Raw genomic sequence first — 18,739 nt, 5'->3', positions numbered from 1 at the left:
TGTCTCTGTAAATGGAACCCATTACCTCCTGTACTCGAGGTGGATGCTCTACCACCTCATCACTGTGGCACTCATGGTTGACACCAACAGCCACTGTGCTTAACTGCGGCCACTGTTGCCTAGCAGACTGCTCATCAAAGCTTACTCATCTCATAGAAACTATTGGGAGTTGCACAACAAAAACACAACACACGAGCAGGAACAGATGAGGACAGGTGCACCTTCAATGCCTGTTCTCGTCTGTTCCTTCTCGCACGTTGTGTTTTTGTTGAGAAAAGCTTGTGTGGAGGCTAGATGGAACATACTGTATACGTAAAGGCTGGGCTGCAAAGTTGAGGACAAAAAAACTGGACTGACACAGGGAAAGCACATCTAATTACTGAAGTTTATTGAAACGAAGAACCAAAAAGGGGGTGGGGTGACAAAAAAAAAAAGGATCATGCCTGGTTTGCTTGCAGTGCCCACTCTCTTGTATTTCACCCCACCCCCTTTTTGGTTCTTCGTTTAAATAAACTTTCGATGTTAGATACGCTTTTCCCGTGTCAATCCAGTTTGCTCGTCCTCAACTTTGCAGTGCAACATTTACGTATACAGTCAAGCCCACATATAACCGCCCCACTCAAAACGAACAATACCCGTGTGACCGTGAAAAGATACATTGGTTCAATGGCACAAAATCGCACTTACAACGAACGTCTCTGAGCGCCGCTGATCGGTTATAGCGAACGGAGTCGACAGTCTGCTGACTTCCCGGGAAACGAATTTCGACCACTTATCAGGCATCGGCGAGGTGCCCATACATTCTTATTGTTAAACGCCGACCTTGCCCCCGCGCCCCGCTAGTTGCCGCTCTCCCCGACCGCTTTTTGTTACGCACCCCTCTATCCTTTGTCCCCCCGCTACTCACCCCGCATGGCCCCGCATCGCATAGCACCCCGCATCGCCAGAGGAGGCCCGTGTTTTCACACTGCCACCGATCTTTCAACGACCCGTCGGCCATCTACCCTGTTTTCGATCGCTGGTACTGTCGTTGGCGTTGCCAGCCTGGAGTGACCATACCATTTGCCAACATCGTCGGCCACCGACTGTATCCGATAATCTGTGACTAGCGCACGCGTGTACGCTACCCCACCAACTCTGATAATTTGCGATTCGTTTTGTGTTTACGGCTTGTTCTCGCTCACTTCGCACTCGGCTCAGCAAGTCTTCCGTGCACGTGCGGAAGGGTGAAAACGGCTGTTAGTTTGCGTGGAACAAATCGTGAAATATCGAAATTCGTGAGGCCACACAAACCCGCCGGCGCAACAAAACGATTTTTTGACCACGGCCGCCGATTCTTCGAACACTGCCGTGCGCACCGATGCAGGCTGCATGCACTCTTTCCAAGTTTTTCTACGTGAGAGTTTCACAGACCTTTCAAGCAAGGTACCAACTTGCCTCCTTCCTGTGTGTTTTGGTTTTCAAGGTCGCCCTCCCGCCGCATCCTCCCCTCTCATTATCGCAACTCCTTGCCCTTCTCTCTCAAGTCTGCTCTCCTCTCTTGATCACAACCACTTCGCCCATCTCCACCGCTCCGCGACACCCGCCACGTTGGCTCGAATTAGCTCCGTTTTCTGACTGGAAACCGGCTCAAAGCTGTTCCACGCATTCTGGCATGTGTGTCGTGTGTGCGCGTCTTGCTCGCTCTTGGTGTGCGTGTGTGGTCATGATGGCCGACGGGAGGACTAGCACGCTTTTTCCTGCCGCTCAACGAAACGTCGAAAGTGTGACCGCTTGGCTTGGCTTGAGCCTAATCCGCGCATTAGGTGCCGCGTTGCGGAGTGCTTGCTCATAGCTGTTGACCACCGGGCAGCCAACTTGCCGCTTTGGGCATCCCGGTATTCAGCTGTGGAGATGGTGAACATTTCATGGGCGGTGGTGACTGCTACATGGGCGCAGAACTGTTTTCGCAAGGCCGACTTCGTAGACCTCAGGCCCGATGCCGAGCCTGAAGCTTCCGAACTGGACCACTGCTGCGGCGATTTGTGGCAGCGCGTCATCGACTCCGACCTGGGAGAGTGGGTGGGACATCTGTTGCGATGGTTTAATTACAGCCAATGATGATGCCGACACTGCGGAACCGTGGACAGATTAGGGCATTGTGAATGAAGTATGTGACGGGAGCGATTTGGAGGGATCGGATTGCGAGAACGACGAAACTTTGGAGCCAATGCCCCATGCAGCTTATGCTGCGGGCCTCGGCGAATGAGCACCCTGCCGTTTTAAATGAACTCGAGACTACCCTTATCGCTTCTGCTCTTCGAAGCACGTGCATCCCGGACTTTTTGCGGCAAAAAAAGTTTGTGTTTTCAGTCGCAACTTTTTTAAAAGCTGTGTTGCATTTATTACGAACTTCGGGATACAGCGAAAGGATACCGCGCCACGCTCAGGTTCGTTATAAGCGGGCTTGACTGTACAGCGTTTTTGTTGCACTCTCACGATAGTTTCTATGTGAAAACACCAACTCACCCAACAGCCAACTCTTTTAAAGTTCTTAGTCATTTCCTGTGCAAGCATATATGAGGACAGTGCAGCTCACTGAGTCCAGCAACACAGTCCAGATCATATTGCGCTTCATTTAAACAGGCTCGCTTTAGTTCAACTTCGCTTCCACTCAAAGTCCCAGTCTCCGTGTTGTTTCGGCTAACGAGGTTTCAGTGTAGATATAATACAATACAAAAAACGTGGGACAATCAGAAGGAGGGGCACAGTGCGGCTGCCTGGTCTGTCGTGAGCTTTTGCAGACTAAGCTGACGAAATGGAGCACTGCTTTCCATTACATCTCCTGCTTCATTACTTTGCTCTCAGCCTTAATAGTATCACACTACACTAGGCACAGGTGCTAACGTCTTGGCTACTAGGGAATAAAGTCGGGCTAGGCCTTTCAGACTGCACTGTAGAAATATTCAGAGCCAGTACCAGATAACACATAAAGTAGGCTTCAATAGGTTTTATTTTCAAAGTAAACAGAATCGATTGTAAATGAACGGCTCAGGTGAAGAGAAGCAACACCGATCTCACTTTTTTTTTTTTTTAGGAACAAACATTAGTGACATTTTGATAGAGAGGTGCCATGTGGCACGGTTCTGGCCTGAAAGAAAGCATTAAAACTGGGTGTTGGTGTGTTTTGGTTCAGACATTTACATTTCGCGGGCTACTAGCGCATACTTGCAGTGTCTCACTCTTGCATATGTTGCCAGGAGGTCTGTGTTGTAAATACGTTCGGTTACTCAGAAGGTTGGCGCTTGCTATAAGAAATCCCCGCATGTTTTACTAACTAGGCAAACTTGCAAACCAAAAGTAATGATGAACTACTAACTTGCTCTTATATCTATGACTCTAGAGGAAAGCCTTGGGGGGAAAAAACAGGTCTCTGTTATATCAAGGACAAATTTTTGAGCATAATGCAAGGCATTCTTTCAGGCTAATTAGTGTTGCATGAAGCAAACGTAGGGTTATGCTTGCGTGAATGTCAGCATGGCGCTGTGGTGTTATTTGACATGATTGACGCCATGACATGATTTAGATCAGTCTCGTGGTTGAACCTGAACTTGTGCTGGTTGACACTGAGACCACTAGTTACCTTTTTACCCTTGAAATGTTGCAAGCACACTGTCTGCATATAATTGTCAGGAATTGTTCCTACTGAAAGAGCTGCTCAATTTCTGTGCTCGTTGAATTCAGTGGCAGATTTGAAGCAGCCTGGGAGCAACATTTTGCAGCAGCTTTTTATCGCAAGTCTGTTGCAGTTACAATACAGCTCCTGGAAATTCAAATCTTGACCAAAAACCAATTAATTGAATAACCCACGCAATCCTTTAGCTGTTTTGAATCCGCCTTCGAAATAAGGCTGCCATATGTTTTTGGCAGCAGCTCACGAAAAACCCTCACACTATTTAAAGCTGATTGCTGTTGCTCCTTTAATCGAGGATTTATGTTGGATATATTACATTTTCAAAATGAACACTTCACCCAGATAGGAACAACGCGGGTGCCTTGCCTCTAGCCAATGCCATAGAAATCGGGCCGCTTATACTGTAACCACTTGTGGTGCGGGACTGGTTATAACGTAACTCCTTATCCTCAATCACTTATGTGTGTATGCATACGTCTTGTAGTAGTTTCTTTTGACAAAATGTTGGTTAAAATGGTGCTGCTAAATGTAATATACCCAAGTCTCGAGCTCATTTCTTGCCAAGATGTGGCATTTAAGATTGGACTCATACATACAGACGATATTTGGACAAGGCAGAAGAGGAAGAGGTACAGAACAAACAAGACATGAGGTGAAGGTGGAAAATGAAATGTGCTGGTCTTGTGAAAGGTGGCTGTGCCCTGTTACTGGTGGAGATGCCTCTTTAGCTCTGGTTGGTCCACACTGCAGGGCACACCTGCATTCACTTTTAAGCTTCTTAGTTTCGGTGCCATTTGGCATAATTGCAGCACTTTCATTTGCAGCCACTTCCAAGACTTAACTGGCATACAATTCCACTAAGTTTCAAATTCTTAATAAACGTATGGCATTCCATTTCTCTGCTGAGTAATGTTGTCGAGGCAGAGCGCCTCATGACCAGCAAAGGACAATGTGCCCTTGTGCAGCCATAGAAATACCTGTACTCGTCATGTCTAAGTGGCTGCAATTGTTTGTTGCCAAACAGTGGGCCATGGATTTTTTCCTATTTAATAATGACCGTTTTTTAGCAAACATGAAACACTAAATTGCTAGTATGCAGATAACGTAAATACATTCGATTAAATTAAAGCTACTGTCCCCAGGCTGAGTATATACGTCAACCAAACAGTTAATCAAAATTACACTTTCACTTTAAGTATGTGCTTCCACTTGACAGCATTGAGTGCAGACATGCTACATTCTGTGAGAAGATGTGCTTTCGGCTTGCTCTGTGTGTACAACGTGGCTCACTTGTAAAAGGAACACGCAGTTGGTATTTGGCTGCCTATTATAATGGAGTCAGGCAATGCAGTGTGTGGACAGTTTTTTTCTTGTGTAGTTTAAATGTCAGCCAAATAGACCATACTAGACACCTTGACAGTGATGTTACTCTGGTTAGTGGTGTTTAATACCAGATAAGTGTTCCTTTTAAAAGTTGGCATAGCTGTACATCTGGCACCTCTTTTTTCTTGCTAAGCAAAAGGTCTTTGGCAGGTTTAGTCACGCACAGATTGCCCTCGCAACACTGCAGGTTTTTATTTGCCACTTAAAATTATGCTTCGGGATGTAGTTCACTTCAAGCGCTGTGTGTGTGTTAAAGAGGGTTACTGTTGAGAGAACTGAACGCTGTTCTCAAGTGATCACTTTCAAAAGAGTTTGCACATTTGATGCTTGGAATAGCTACGATAGCGTACCTGGTACAGCTATATAGGTGCTGCAGGCCATGTTTTACACGGACAGCGGTACGTTTATGCGTAAGTATTTGTACCCATGAATCCTTGTGCTGTTGCAATGACATTGTAAGCTACGTAGGGCCTCGGGTGCAAAACAGCAGCGTTTTTTTTAAGATGTCTTATTCTATGAGGTAGTGCAATCCCCTCCCACCCTTCTCTGCATACAGCACTCTTTTGATTGCCTTTTTTGTTTGTTTGTTACTCATGAGTGTGTTTGTGTCTATATTGCTTTTGTTTTCTTGGGTTGTTGTTCTCTCCTTATCATTTGTTTTACTTCTCTCTTTCTTTCTTCTTCGACCTCTGAAACCTTCACTTGTTTGTGTCATGCACAAACCCCCTTCTTCCAACCCCTTTTGTTTTTAACATTCTATTCCACAAATGCCACCCCTTTCTTCATTGCAAACCACATGCACCTTTTGTTTACCTTTCATCATCGCTCATTGACACCCACCATCACTGCATCCTAATCTTTGCAACCATGCCAAAATCGTGCTGCGTGCCCCAAAAATGATGTCCACATATAATATTTTGCTGCTCCCAATGTTAAAAAAAAAAAATAATGTCTCTTGATTGTCTGTTAATTTTGTGCTGGTCTGCCATGACATGCCACTTTAAACATGGCTTCTTCCTTGCTGACAAAAAAAAAATGTATGTGTAATGCGGTTTGCACATGATTACACGACTTTCACGTTGCCCGCTGTGTTAAATTGGGGGATATATGAAAAAAAAAAACAATGAAATATGCCAACTCCGTCCTTGTTCGCGAAATTGTGCCGTTCTCTTGCTCTGCGCTTCTCATCCTGGATGCGTTTCCTCACGTATATGGCGTACTGCCCGGCCTTTGAAAACTTTACAAATTTTTTAATTGAAATATGGCATCTTTTTGTTAACATGCACCAAACTCGACATTGCTATACATTAACAAATTAATTTTATGAAACTGTGGACCTGAAATGCTTAATTTATCCAACGGTGAAACCAAACATTTCCATATTATTTCGGCCACTCTGTTTGACGGTAATATGGCACTGATGACTGATATACGCGTTTTTCCGACCTCGATCGAAATCAATGCCATTTCAGCAGTCAGCACAGCAGCCACCGGCTAATACCTCGAGTCCACTTTCATCGTCCACAACAACCTCTAGTAGTCAGCGCAGTGACCAGCCGCCTCAAGGGATCAAAACCAAGCTTTTTAGTGCTCTCGGATTTCATTCCCTGTCGCCGTCGTCGTAGTAACTCGTGATGGTGTTGTGTCAGGCCAGTTCGTGTTTTTCGGCTGCCTCCTCCTAAGAGAAGCTGGCAGTTTTTTTTTTCCTCCCCTTAAGGACAGGCTGGAACGTGACTTGTGTTGGCCGCGAGGTGTGTGGACTGCTGTTTTCGCCTCTCTTTTTCTGGACCCTGTTTGGGTAAAACGGCTCTTTCGAACTGCGTTGTTCAGCGATGCGCGATACGTTCATTCCGTCGAGTGATGAAATGCCCGTTTGCACTGTCCTTTTTTTTTTCTTTGCGGTTGTTGGAGTGGCTTGATGATGAGCGATTGCAGACCAGTTTTGAGAAAATGCATGATGCCTTACATGCCCTGCATGAGAAATTTGTGTCTTCTCAGAAAGAAAGGAAATCGAAAGAAAAAAAAAGACTTTGCTTGCCTTTTCTCAAGGACTGTGTGCACGTATTATACAACGTGCTTGAGAGCTGTCTGTGTGCCGCACGTAACAGTCAAACCAAACCCATTGTTAAGTAGGCTGATTATTGTCTATCGACTAACTGTATATGTGTAATGTATGTCCAATAGATTGTACCAGCCATTTCTAATTAAGGCACAGAAAAACGTATTCCAGCTATGTTGACTCCATTAGATGGTACTAGTTCTTTTTAATAATGGACTGCTTTGTGCACTTTCATGACAAGAAGTTTTTATGCAATAGGAAAGTTATATTTTGAGATCTGCAATGCAGGTTTTTTCATTTTCTGCTTTGTCTCGTCTCCAATTCGTCGATGTAGCTTCAAGTTTCAGTTGCAGTATGCTAAGGTTGGCTTTGTTGTTGAGATGGGTATAAACGAGGTGTACACTGAGTGCAAACTTTTTTTTTCTAAGCCTTTTTATTCTCATTCACCAGTGCCTTTCTCTCTACGGCTATGTTCCAACAGGTCAATAGACTAATGTTCTCGGAATGTTCGCATGCATACGAATGCTGCATCTTCATAGAGCTGCATTTTCATCTCAACATAGTTTTTTTAGCACAAATCTTGGATTAGCTCAGCGTGCGGATAGCAGTAGAAACGGCGAGTGCCTCACTGTTCGTTGACTTGCTGAGACTAGACTTCTTTGAGCATGTGACCGATTGTCTTCACATTTTTTAAATACCCTATACGCCAGATTGTGTAAGTAAATTAGGTTCAAAAAGATTATCATTTGAATGAGAAATATTTGAGAGGCTGTTTCTTTGAAGTACACTAACCAGTTCAGTAGTTTGTTTTTGCAAGAGCCTCTCAATAATTGCTATGCAGGAAAATTTTTAATTATAGTGCATTCACTTTTTTACCATAATTAATGTATAAGAAGCTTCAGTTCAGAGGAGAAGTTATTGGCTGTTTTCTCATTGCTGAGTTCACCCAATACCTGATGCCTGCGGTCAAAGGTATCTTCTAAATCCATTGTTCTGGCCACAAGTTGCACGGCTATAATGTTCGTAGCACTTAGCACACTTGCATATATATATATATATATATATATATATATATATATATATATATATACTGCATATCTATAACCAGAAAAGTAGTATTGAAGAATTATTGCAGCGAGAGCTCAGTGGAGCATCGAAGTGCTACTGCGAAGGATGCGCGTTCAACTCGCGCTTGGAAGTAGGTTGTCTCTTCGTCCCATATGCTTTATTATTTCCATTGAGAAGCTTAAATTGACTTTTATTTAGTGATGATCATTATTTCATGGTGTTTGAAATGTACTGTAGACCATGCTAACTGATTTACTCAATGTCAAGTCTATTCAATGTCAAGTTTACTCAAGTCTTAGTTGAAAAACTTTGTCACAAGTTCATGCTTGAGCATCTGTGGCAATCTGGAAGGAGAAGCGAAGAAACAGATGTGTTTTAGAAATGAAAATCAACTGTGATACCAGCGATCCTCCATTTTTGCTGTAAAAACGATGCCTTTGCATGGGGACTCGTTAGCTCGCTTAGGCATATGTTGAAGTTATGCTCAGCTGAAGTTGACGCAATAGCCACGTGTGGCGCTCTTGCTTGCAAAAATATGTCTCGCAATGTGTATGCAGAACTCGAAGGGATGCAGATGATATCTCAGGTTGCTACTAATCATGCAGCAAAAATAACAAAATAATTTGTGTCATGGCCAATTTAAAATGAGCTTAGTTTTTCTTTTTGTTGCATTTTATCAAAACAGCTGTTTGCTCACCCTGCTTTTTTTGGGGCAATAATTTCTCAAGCTCTAGGACAGCTACAGCTGTAGGTGTTTTTTTGCCATATAAGCGAAATGCACTAAGCTTGGTAGTGCTGCAAGGAGATTTTTTTCTGCTCCCTCTATTATTGTCTTATTTGTTTTTGTTCTCACTTATTAAGATATTTACTTTGACAATCTTCTAAATTGCTAGTTGCTGTTGGATTTGAAAGAAGCTTAAAGTTATTCACTTGTACTTTTTTTTTCACAAACATCATAGAACCTTCTGCCAAGTCTGTTTTTATCTGTTGTCTCCTTAAAATGATGGTTATTAACACTCAATTAATGTTAATACGTTATTTTAGGCACTGGAAAAGAGTCAGTGCAACAATGTGCATATTTGTGTTTTTAAACTGATTTAAAATAGTAAGGATAGCCCTAGATGACAAGTGCCCCTTCGTGTAGCTGCCTGCTCGGGAGGCTCAGTTTGTGCTATGCTTCACTTGCAAGTGTTAAAACGTGCTGGAATGGCTGGTGTTCTCACCTTCTATTTTCTCTTGCCTTTCGTTGGAATTGTCTAAGGTGGCACACTGTTGCTGGCAGTTTTTTTTTTTTCAGCATTCTCTCATTTTCTATTTATGTTCAGACGGTGCACCAGCTCACAACAATTTTCAAACGTATAAATGCTTGATGAATGACGGGGCACAATGACTAAGGGTTTGTAGTTGACAGTATTGGCTGAGGCAGTGCTGTTGAAATTATGACGCATTGAAGAGTTTCTCCTTGCTGTCAGATCGCAGTTGTTTTGTTTCTTGTGGTGCCCGTCATGATCCTGTATTGCGGATGGTCGTGGTTTTTGTTGGAAAGCAAGGCACATGAGATTAGTTTATTCCATTTCCGGAGCTTTTTTGGCATCATCTGGACTTGCTTTAAGTGTGTGGTGCTGTTTGTTTTTTGCTATGATTATTATTATTATTATTATTATTATTATTATTATTATTAAGGATATTTTTGTTCTATAGCGAACTTTTCTTTTATATGTGGGCCTAATTGTGGAGCCAGTTGGAATCGTTTATGGGTGCTTTTATGCATTTGTTATGGATGATGAAATAAAAGTAGCACCCCCCCTTCTCTCCTTCTTCTCTCTCATGGAATTTGCTGAGTCCACTGATTTAGGTCAGTGATCATCTAAAAATTAAGCTAAACATTATTACAGAGTAAATTTAGGCAAATCAAGTATTAATTATCACTTCTTACTTGAAGATCATTCAAAGACATTCAGATGTCTTGGATGTACGGTCTTCAAGGCTTGTTGCATGCCTTGGTGCTACTGTTTGTACCTGTAAAATGTCAAAGAAGCTTCTAAGGTTGCCCAAACAGCGTTTAAAAAAAACTTGGAGCACATAAAAGTAACATGTTATTGACATCTCTGGGTTTAGCATTCAATTCTTATTCTTTTTAATAATTTGATTTGCATTTAATTGGCAGGCAAGGCTTCTTTGAAGCATATACGAACATTGCTTGATGTTACATTGGCATTCTTGTTAGATATCTTGCTGATACAAACTTGATGCTTTGCTGAACATCGTAGCTTTAGTCTTCTTGTATGGACACCATGTATCACAAGTTTTCGAGTTCTTATATTTAAGACAGCCAAAAAGCCTTCAAATGTATTCTTTACCGAGTTCGAACAAGTTTCTACTTTTTATGTATTTATATCGGATCATGTCAATGAGAGATGTAACAGGCCTCTGATGTATTCCCAGCTGCGACATAATCTTCTATGTGTTTCGTCAGAGCACATACGTCCCCTGTTCGTGGTGATTACTCAAGCCTCGACCATTTTCATGGAGTGATGGCGAACGTCATAGTATAGAGCATGTACAGTATTTCCCGATCTATAACTCGCACCTTCGTATAAGTCGCAACCCCTACGTTTAGCAGGTTTCAAATGAAAAATGGGCATATAACTCGCACCGAGTTACCGCTACACGCTGTACTTAAGATTTCAGGGCACTGAATTTTCATATTACTCCGCAAATTCTAGCAGAAACAAATTAAATCAACACTTCTTGTGGGTGCAGAAAGGCAACATTCATTACTTTTCCTGATGCACCATCGGAAGGTTGAGCCACTTCAGTCGGCAGCATCACTTTGTCACACTCGTCGTTTCGCCACAGCTTTTACTTTTATTTCAGAGTTAGACGTAGTGTCACTTTGTAGGAATAAAAGACAAGCAGATGTGCCTTTTTCTTATTATCTGCGTCGATATCACGGGTTTAACGGTATCTTAAAAAGACATAGTGGTACGTCTGCTTGTCCATCATGTAGGCTACATATAGGTCAAATCTTGCCACACCGACGCCGCTGCGATACCATAGCTGTGCTGCCTGTACTCGACATCTGTCCCGGTGTTAAAATGTAATATTATTTCTATTAAAATGTTACTGCACCAAATTTCTTACACTCGTGAAAGCAATAAAGGAGATGTGATGCATAAGTCCCACAGTTGTACAAGACTCACCAGGGAAAATTTTGGAAAAAAAGAAACACGACATACGTCGGAAAATACAGTACAAACTGGATACCGCTCTAGGTGTCAATACTTCAAATAACAATCTTTCCAACTTATTGGATGGCTCTGATACACATGCATTTGCTACTTAAAGGCCAACTCCGGCTATTTTTTTTCACCATGTCGGGGTAATGATGCTTTTATGTTCGTGAGACACTCTTGTCACATGCCCGATAGCTGAAATGCTCAGCAAATTGGCAAACAATTTTTAATAAGCAAAAAAGCTCAATACTAAAACCGAAACCCAACTGAATGCACTGCCTACATATGGCATGCTACTTTGAAAGAACCGGAAATGCTGCAAGGCATGCCAGTTTCGCCAGTGCAGAGTACAAATACTGCAAAAGCGGAGAAGTGCAGACACTCAGCTGATAGGTCACATCGCCTAGCTCGAGTAGGTGACAATGGGAGCGGAGGAGCAGGAGCATCCAATGCCTAGCCGGAGCACAACGTCCTCAAGATCTAGGCCCTGGGACTATAGGACTCTATTAGCCATAGTCTTCAGATAGGGAATACCCGCGCCCTGCGTGGCCGGTGACTTCCCGCACGCCGGATGCGTAAATAAATGTTCTTTCTCTCTCTCTCCATGCCGGAAAGCACCAGCACGGAACACCTACTCGAGCTAGGAATGCACAACACCTATGAAAAATTCGCCGCAGCCACGATCATAGCTCAGTGAAAGCGTCTTAACTGTTTTGTGGCGATGAGACTGAACTTCTACTTAATGCTCTGTGAATGGGACTACATGTAGATGCCAATCCCTGCAACATGCACCCTACATACCTTGCAAGACAAAGACGAGCAAGGCGACAACTTTGCTAAGGAAGCAGGACTACCCAGACACATATTTCGCGTATGCAAGTCAATACCCGCTCACGAAAACACCTAGCTCCACTTTTGCGGCAGTGGTGACCAATAGGGAATGCGTGGTCGCAGCTGCATCCTTACGCACCTCATCCATTGCAACGGTCGAAGCCGTGGCTATTGCCCTGGCCCTACAAGCTGCTGAAGTGAATGAACTATTGGCATATATACTCACAGACTCGCAGGACGCATGTCGCCTACACCTGTGGGGAGTTTTGCCGGTCAGCATCATAGGCATCCTGGGATGGATGGCAATGAATGAGTAGATCGCCTGGCTTGAAACATGGCAGGCGGAGCCTCGGAGCACTCTCCCCCAAAGAAAGCCCTTACATTTGGCACACCACGCGAAATTCTAAAATTCGAAAGGTACGGACGACGAACCAATGCTTTAACCCACGGCAAGCTCAATAGGGGCCATGCGAGGGGCTGGTGATGACTGCAGACCAACACATTCTCTAACTTTTAAAGACTACACAAGATGTATGCCGACAGACACGAAAACAAATGCCCTTAGTGTGAAGACACACAACACTTCAACACATCACATGCACAAGTCAGGAGTGTCCACCAGGCGCCGCCTCGCCACTAGTGGGAGGCTCACTCGCAAATTGGTCGTGGGAGGTGCGACTCTCCGACCATCATTTGGGATGCCACATGGCAACCCTCGACCAGGCCCGGCGAGCTGCAGAAGCCAGTGAGGCCCTGTATTTGGGGATCCGCCCATTTGAACCTTTAACATATGTGCATATCAATTAAGGTGTTCTTCTTCTTCTTTGCCCCACCATGTTTGTGACTGCTCGTGCACAAGCTCCTTTGTCAGACAATGTCAAACAATAAGAGCTACAATTCAAATGCATCTGGAGATCAACAAGCATAACCGTTGCGTTTTGATGAAACAGAACAGATTTTCGTATTTGCTTGCCTGGTTGCGGATAACACCGCCAGATGGCACTACTTGTCCAGGCCGTCTGGCATTTGTGGCTGTGGTGATTGGCTAGAACGGTTACGCGCAGAAGTTTGTCACCAGACTAAGGCATTTTAATATTATCATGGAAAGAGGGCATAATTTTATGAAATGCTTTACGACAATGATATGATCGGTTATCAGCCAAGTACGTAGATCATCCACGATGCGCAACTTACCGTATACAGATAGACGTGGTCACAGTGGACCGGGTATTCGTTACGGAAAATTTTTCAGTGCATTAAAGTTCATAAATATGCACTCTTAAGCAGGCACAATATTGCCGTACCCTACTTGTGGTGAGCCAGCAGTGTTCGATAGAATACTCTACTATCGAGACGAAGTGTGTTCATTAGCTGCGAGTGTTTAGTGGCTATTATGGTGAATATACGGTGAATAACATGCGGCCCACACTCCACACAATACCACTTGCCACCCATCACATGCCAACCCACACAGCAAAGGAAATCGCACACTCAACCAAGGAAGCGCCGGCCCGACACACACGATTCTTAGCAGACAAGCTGATGCTGCAGTGGAACCTCAATTCAGTCACTTCCGTTGCTTTGCGAAATTCAACCTCACACACACAATGTTGCCAATAATTCAGCCAAGTGAGGTGAGCATTTGGAGACAATTTATAAAATTCATTTGAAAAGAATGTGAAACTCTCAAGCATATAATTTAGCATGAATGGTGCGAACGTGCGAATTAATGTACCCAGTAAATTTCATCGAGAATCATTGACCTCGAAAAATCGCTGGAGTTGGCCTTTAACACTGATCATAGGGCTCCAGGAGGCTTCCTTTACAAGTTCTTATTTATAGATTTGTATTGCATTTGAAAAAAAAAGGGGAGGGGTTCGTAAGTGAGAATTATGCCCACTTGGGACATTCTTTTGGAAAAAAAAATGTGGCAGCATTTACGATTTTGTTAGAACTTGTAGTGTATGTATAGCCATTTTAAGAAACTGGGTTTTGACTGTTGGTGGCATCTCGGACACGATGGAGCTGCTTTGCTTTCAGTCAGGTGTGATAATCCTCTGAACGTGGCTTTCAGATGCGCAGTGTTATGCTAGGATCGTACGACGAACTGATGGTTGCTGAGAAATTTGTGAGTACTACTACTACATGCTGTATTCCTGCACAGCAGATCATGCTGGAATGCCAAGGCCCGCCCCATGAAAAATATCAGCCTTTCGGAGGGCCCCTTTTTCTTCTTCTTCTTCCTTCTGTCACAAGATTATTTTCACACCACTTTCTGGCACTCATTGTACACTTGTGAGGCAGGCAGGTTTCCACAGTTGGTGCAAGGAGGGATGCAAAGATTGTCGACTCGCATGTGCCAAAACAATGGGAGCAGGAGAAGGGCACACACTGTGTTCGAAGCTTGAATGCTTCACTTTGGCAGGCATGATCAGCTTTTGCAGAGGTTAAGCTACATTACAGAAAAAGCTTGGAGGTGATCAAGTTTACTTTGCAGTCAAATCAAACTTCCAAACATATACAGTGCTTAGGGCCATGGTTGAAAAGCGGATACACGGGCTTAACTACGACTGTGACCTAATGAGAAAGAAGTACAGTGTGGCAAGAAAATGCGAACATAACAAGCTTAACTTGAGGCAATATAATTACTGTGATATTAAAAGCCTTATTGGCGATTCAGGCATGGACAGTTGTTCCCATTAAACCAGTGACATACTTGCTCAAATACTTTTACAAAATAAAATTGCTGAAATAAAACAAACTTATGTTGTTTACGCAGAATTTGTGGCACTTTCAAATAATAAGTAAGAAACTGTTACTTTAATTATGATTAAATATTTTGAGTCATTCGTGATTTCATTTCAGTTATGAATAGGCTGAGATAAAACTGCTGAACCTTTGCAACTGCAGCAGCAGTGTGTTTTGTTGGGCATTCTTTCATGCACGCCACGCAGAAAAAGCACTCGCTGCGACAGCTGTAGCTTTAAAGCACAGCTTATCACCTTCTAAACAATATTTTATACCTGAGAAGACACCAGCATAAACTGTCTACAAGCTAAGCATTCACCCACTTTACTGAGTGTTGTATGTAACATGTGTCCTCGATGTTCACATAGGTTATGGACTCTGCACTAGCGTAGTGCATTTGCCATCACTGTACACAGTATCTTGCATAGTTGCAGTGAAACACTTCAACCTTCGCCAACTGTGGAAATAATGGCTACTCAGTTCAGAGGCCTTGGAGTGTTTCGGCTCCGTGGCTTCATTGGGTGCTGTACTCAACCGACCACTTTCAGTCATCGGCACTGCCGACACACGCTGATTCGTTGAGCCAGCAGAGCCTGTCCTAGTGGCGTGCTGTTTTGAAAACAACATAGTGAAACTGATAGTGCCTTTGAGAGTGATCGGTTGAGGATGTCGCCCCAATTTCATATTTGACAACATTGTTCTGTGCATTACTTGTACATCTGCTCCACCCAATCACTCGCACGCTTGTTTTTGTTCATTCTCCACATCCTGCGACACGCGCAGTCATGGGGCTGTGTTGCTTGCTATCATCTGACTCGACATCTTAGTGCGAAGTTTGCAATTGTGTCTTCGCAGCTTGTTTTCTATGTGATCAAGCTTTAAAATTGCAAGGAACGTGTGGCAGCAGCCTACTCTTTCGTTTTTGATAGTAGTTAAATGTGGATTGTACATCTCTTTTTGACCTGCAAATCAACTTTGGAATAATCTCGAAGCGGGAATAATCTCGGAAGCAGAATGGTTGTATTGTCTGCTGTTTTTGGTACTTATTTGACTGAGACGTCAAGGTTACTAATTGTCAAAGGCTGCCTACTGGCAAATTTGCCGATGGTCTTGGTATGCTCGTCAAACCTTATGCTAGTCTCCAGCCTCCCGCTGGCACGTGTGCAGCTAGTATCTTGAAGTCTGTAGAATATGAGCTCCATCAACACTTGTTTCGAGGGAAAGCGCTATCAGCATTCTGTCCCTGATTAATGTCTCTGAATAAAGTTATCATTATAGCTTTAGTGGGCATTGCAAAACCTGCTTAGGTTGTATACAAAAGTAGAATAATTCAAAAGCTCCCTCTGAAAATTTTCTATATTTGTACAATGTAGGGAAATTGACACACAATGAGGAATTGTCAGTGTTTTATTTCTTGCGCTCTTCTCTGGCACGACAAGCCCCCGTTTCTGGTGAATCTCTTAACTCAGTATCTCATAGGCACAGTTATTATTTTTAATAAACCTAAATTTTCAATTTTTGTAAACATATCTGTGCTAGATACCTTAGATGCATGAAACTGAGCTGCGAGAAAAGGCGCCATTCAAAGAGGCTATCAAGTCCACTCTCAGACAGTGTGGTATGGTAATAGTGATCAGGTAGCAGATCAGGTAGTAGCTGCAATTCAAAGAGAGATGAAAACATCCCCGATAATGTAGCTCATTCATACTCTAAGTTTTTTTTGCATCTTTTCTAAAATTATTAATTGGACACAGTTTAAGGCTCTCAATAGATTGTAAATCAACAAAGACTGCTGCATATATCCATTATATTTTGGAAAAATATCCGAGTGATGCGCTGACAAGGGAATCGCTGCATGCATTCTCTAAATAGAAAAGCTGCTCAAAATCATTGCGAAAAATAAGCCAGCAGTCTTATTGAAGATTCAGATATTCCTGCCATGTATATTTTCACTGTATTTGATACTGAATCTGCATTCAAATCGAGTTCCGAGTTGAAGCTACCGAGTCTTTACTACCATCTGTGGATAAATATGTGATGGGTCATAAAAGCCAATGGCAGTTGTTCAGAATAACCCATGTCGTGATGGTCACACCCATCTGAGCCAAAGATTTCTCCTACCTCATACAGCAGGCACCTTTTTAATAACCCTTGTGCACAGTACTGCTTGCATCTCATTACTTTCACTGCTATGTTGACACCTTCTGTGTCGCCTCGCATTTTTTTCCTGCAACCCGGCTTCTGGAATGGCACGCGATTTGGCTGAGCCTTGATATGTGCGTTGGCTGATAAATTGCGCATGTTCTCACTACATTTCCCACATTATTTGCTCACTTACTTGGTCCAGGGACAATCCCTGACATTGCAGCAAGTGTGCATTGCATCTTCGGTTATAATGTCAGTGTTACTTGCCTGTTCTTGATAACCTGTTAGCAAATGAAATGGTGCAGGGTAAATGTGAGAGTAATTAAGTGTAACAGGTCGTATTTGACCATTGTCAAGCTGGGCAACTTGGGTAAATGTAGCAAAATTTTAACTTCTTGCAAGCTATGCAGAAGTGTGATTTTTTTTAAATTGATAGAAAGTTGAACTAGTTGGTCAAGATTCAGTTGTGAAATAAGGCAGGGCATGCCAAGAGAAACACAAGAGAAGAGCACCAGGCAACACAAGCGCCAGAAATTGTGTTGTCTCGTTTTCGTCTTTGTTGCCGAGAGCCTACAAGCTTTAACTTCTTTTCCGATTCCTTTGTGTGCTCTGTTTTTCTGCTTTCTAAAAAATTGACTCATTATGCATTTTTTAAATGTATAGGAAATTATTTTTTAGTCTGTGAAAAGAATTCGAGCCTGAAACATTCGAGCCTGAAACAGGCTCGAATGTTATCTTACCAGGCTGAACGTTTATAACCTCGTAGAATTCTGGTTCGAGCTAGTTGGTACCACTTATTATCTTAGGATACTTTTGGTGGAAATTAACATAAAAGAACAGTTCATAAGCTATTTGTCAACTTTTAAGGATTTCAGTAGCTACATTTTTAAGCTTTTTGTGGTGTATACATCGATGTTGCCCTCTTCCCTCTTATATGAAAAAGCTTGACATTTTCACTTTTCGTTTTGTAATTGCGTGTTAGAACACGCTGCCAACGCTCCATTTCATTTTCTAGAAACTTTCATTGAGGGCATTATCAGTCGACTGCTTGACCACAGTGTGTTGCTCTGTATTTCAGGCTTTTACAATGTGCCTGCATCATGTAGCTTAATTTTGGCGCCATGTAAACCAGTAGCGACAGCTGCGCTATATCAGAAGGCCTTTCATTTCATTTGGACAAGCTGCATCTACAGAATGGTCAAATTAAAGGGGAGATGTCTGTGGGCTTGTCTGTCACTATTTCAGTTCGCTGGGATGTTTCGCATCTGAAAGTAGAATGCAGGCCTTACTGCGGGATCTTTGAATTACCTTTCAGCATGTATTTACCAAACTTGCCTCTCATCTGTAAGTTTGCTTATCTTCTGCGCTTATCCCTTACTGCCTGCTTGTTTAAAATCCTATGATTTGTTGTAGTTCATGTAGTTCAGTTTCATGGCAACAAGTGCGTTTGGGCAGATGAAGAGAACAAACAGGAGGCAACGGTATCATGGAGCAGAAGAGGCTGCAGCACAAAAAGTTACTTCTACCGGGACAGTGCACAGGCTGTTTTTGTGGGCAGTTGTCACGTTTACACAATGCATTGAGATGGTTGCACGT

The 18,739-nt window shown here is 43.0% G+C and overlaps 1 protein-coding gene across 7 annotated transcripts in view; it reads left to right on the top strand.

The window, feature by feature from the left end:
* Klc (kinesin light chain) overlaps positions 1-18,739 on the top strand; it is a 181,506-nt gene that overhangs the window by 136,051 nt on the left and 26,716 nt on the right. For 3 of the 7 annotated variants that reach the window (XM_075865941.1, XM_075865937.1, XM_075865938.1), the window contains exon 9: positions 14,325-14,378. The exons of 2 other annotated variants lie outside the window; for them this stretch is intronic. In XM_075865941.1, the coding sequence (XP_075722056.1) occupies positions 14,325-14,378 (54 nt within the window). Of the gene's footprint in view, positions 1-6,528; positions 9,994-14,324; positions 14,379-18,739 lie in introns of those variants that run through there. 2 more of the 7 variants (XM_075865943.1, XM_075865942.1) reach the window with 2 other exon arrangements.

This window comes from Rhipicephalus microplus, chromosome 6, assembly GCF_043290135.1.
Source record: "Rhipicephalus microplus isolate Deutch F79 chromosome 6, USDA_Rmic, whole genome shotgun sequence".
Classification (NCBI taxonomy): Eukaryota; Metazoa; Arthropoda; class Arachnida; order Ixodida; family Ixodidae; genus Rhipicephalus; species Rhipicephalus microplus.
This window is presented reverse-complemented; position numbering and strand designations above follow the sequence as displayed.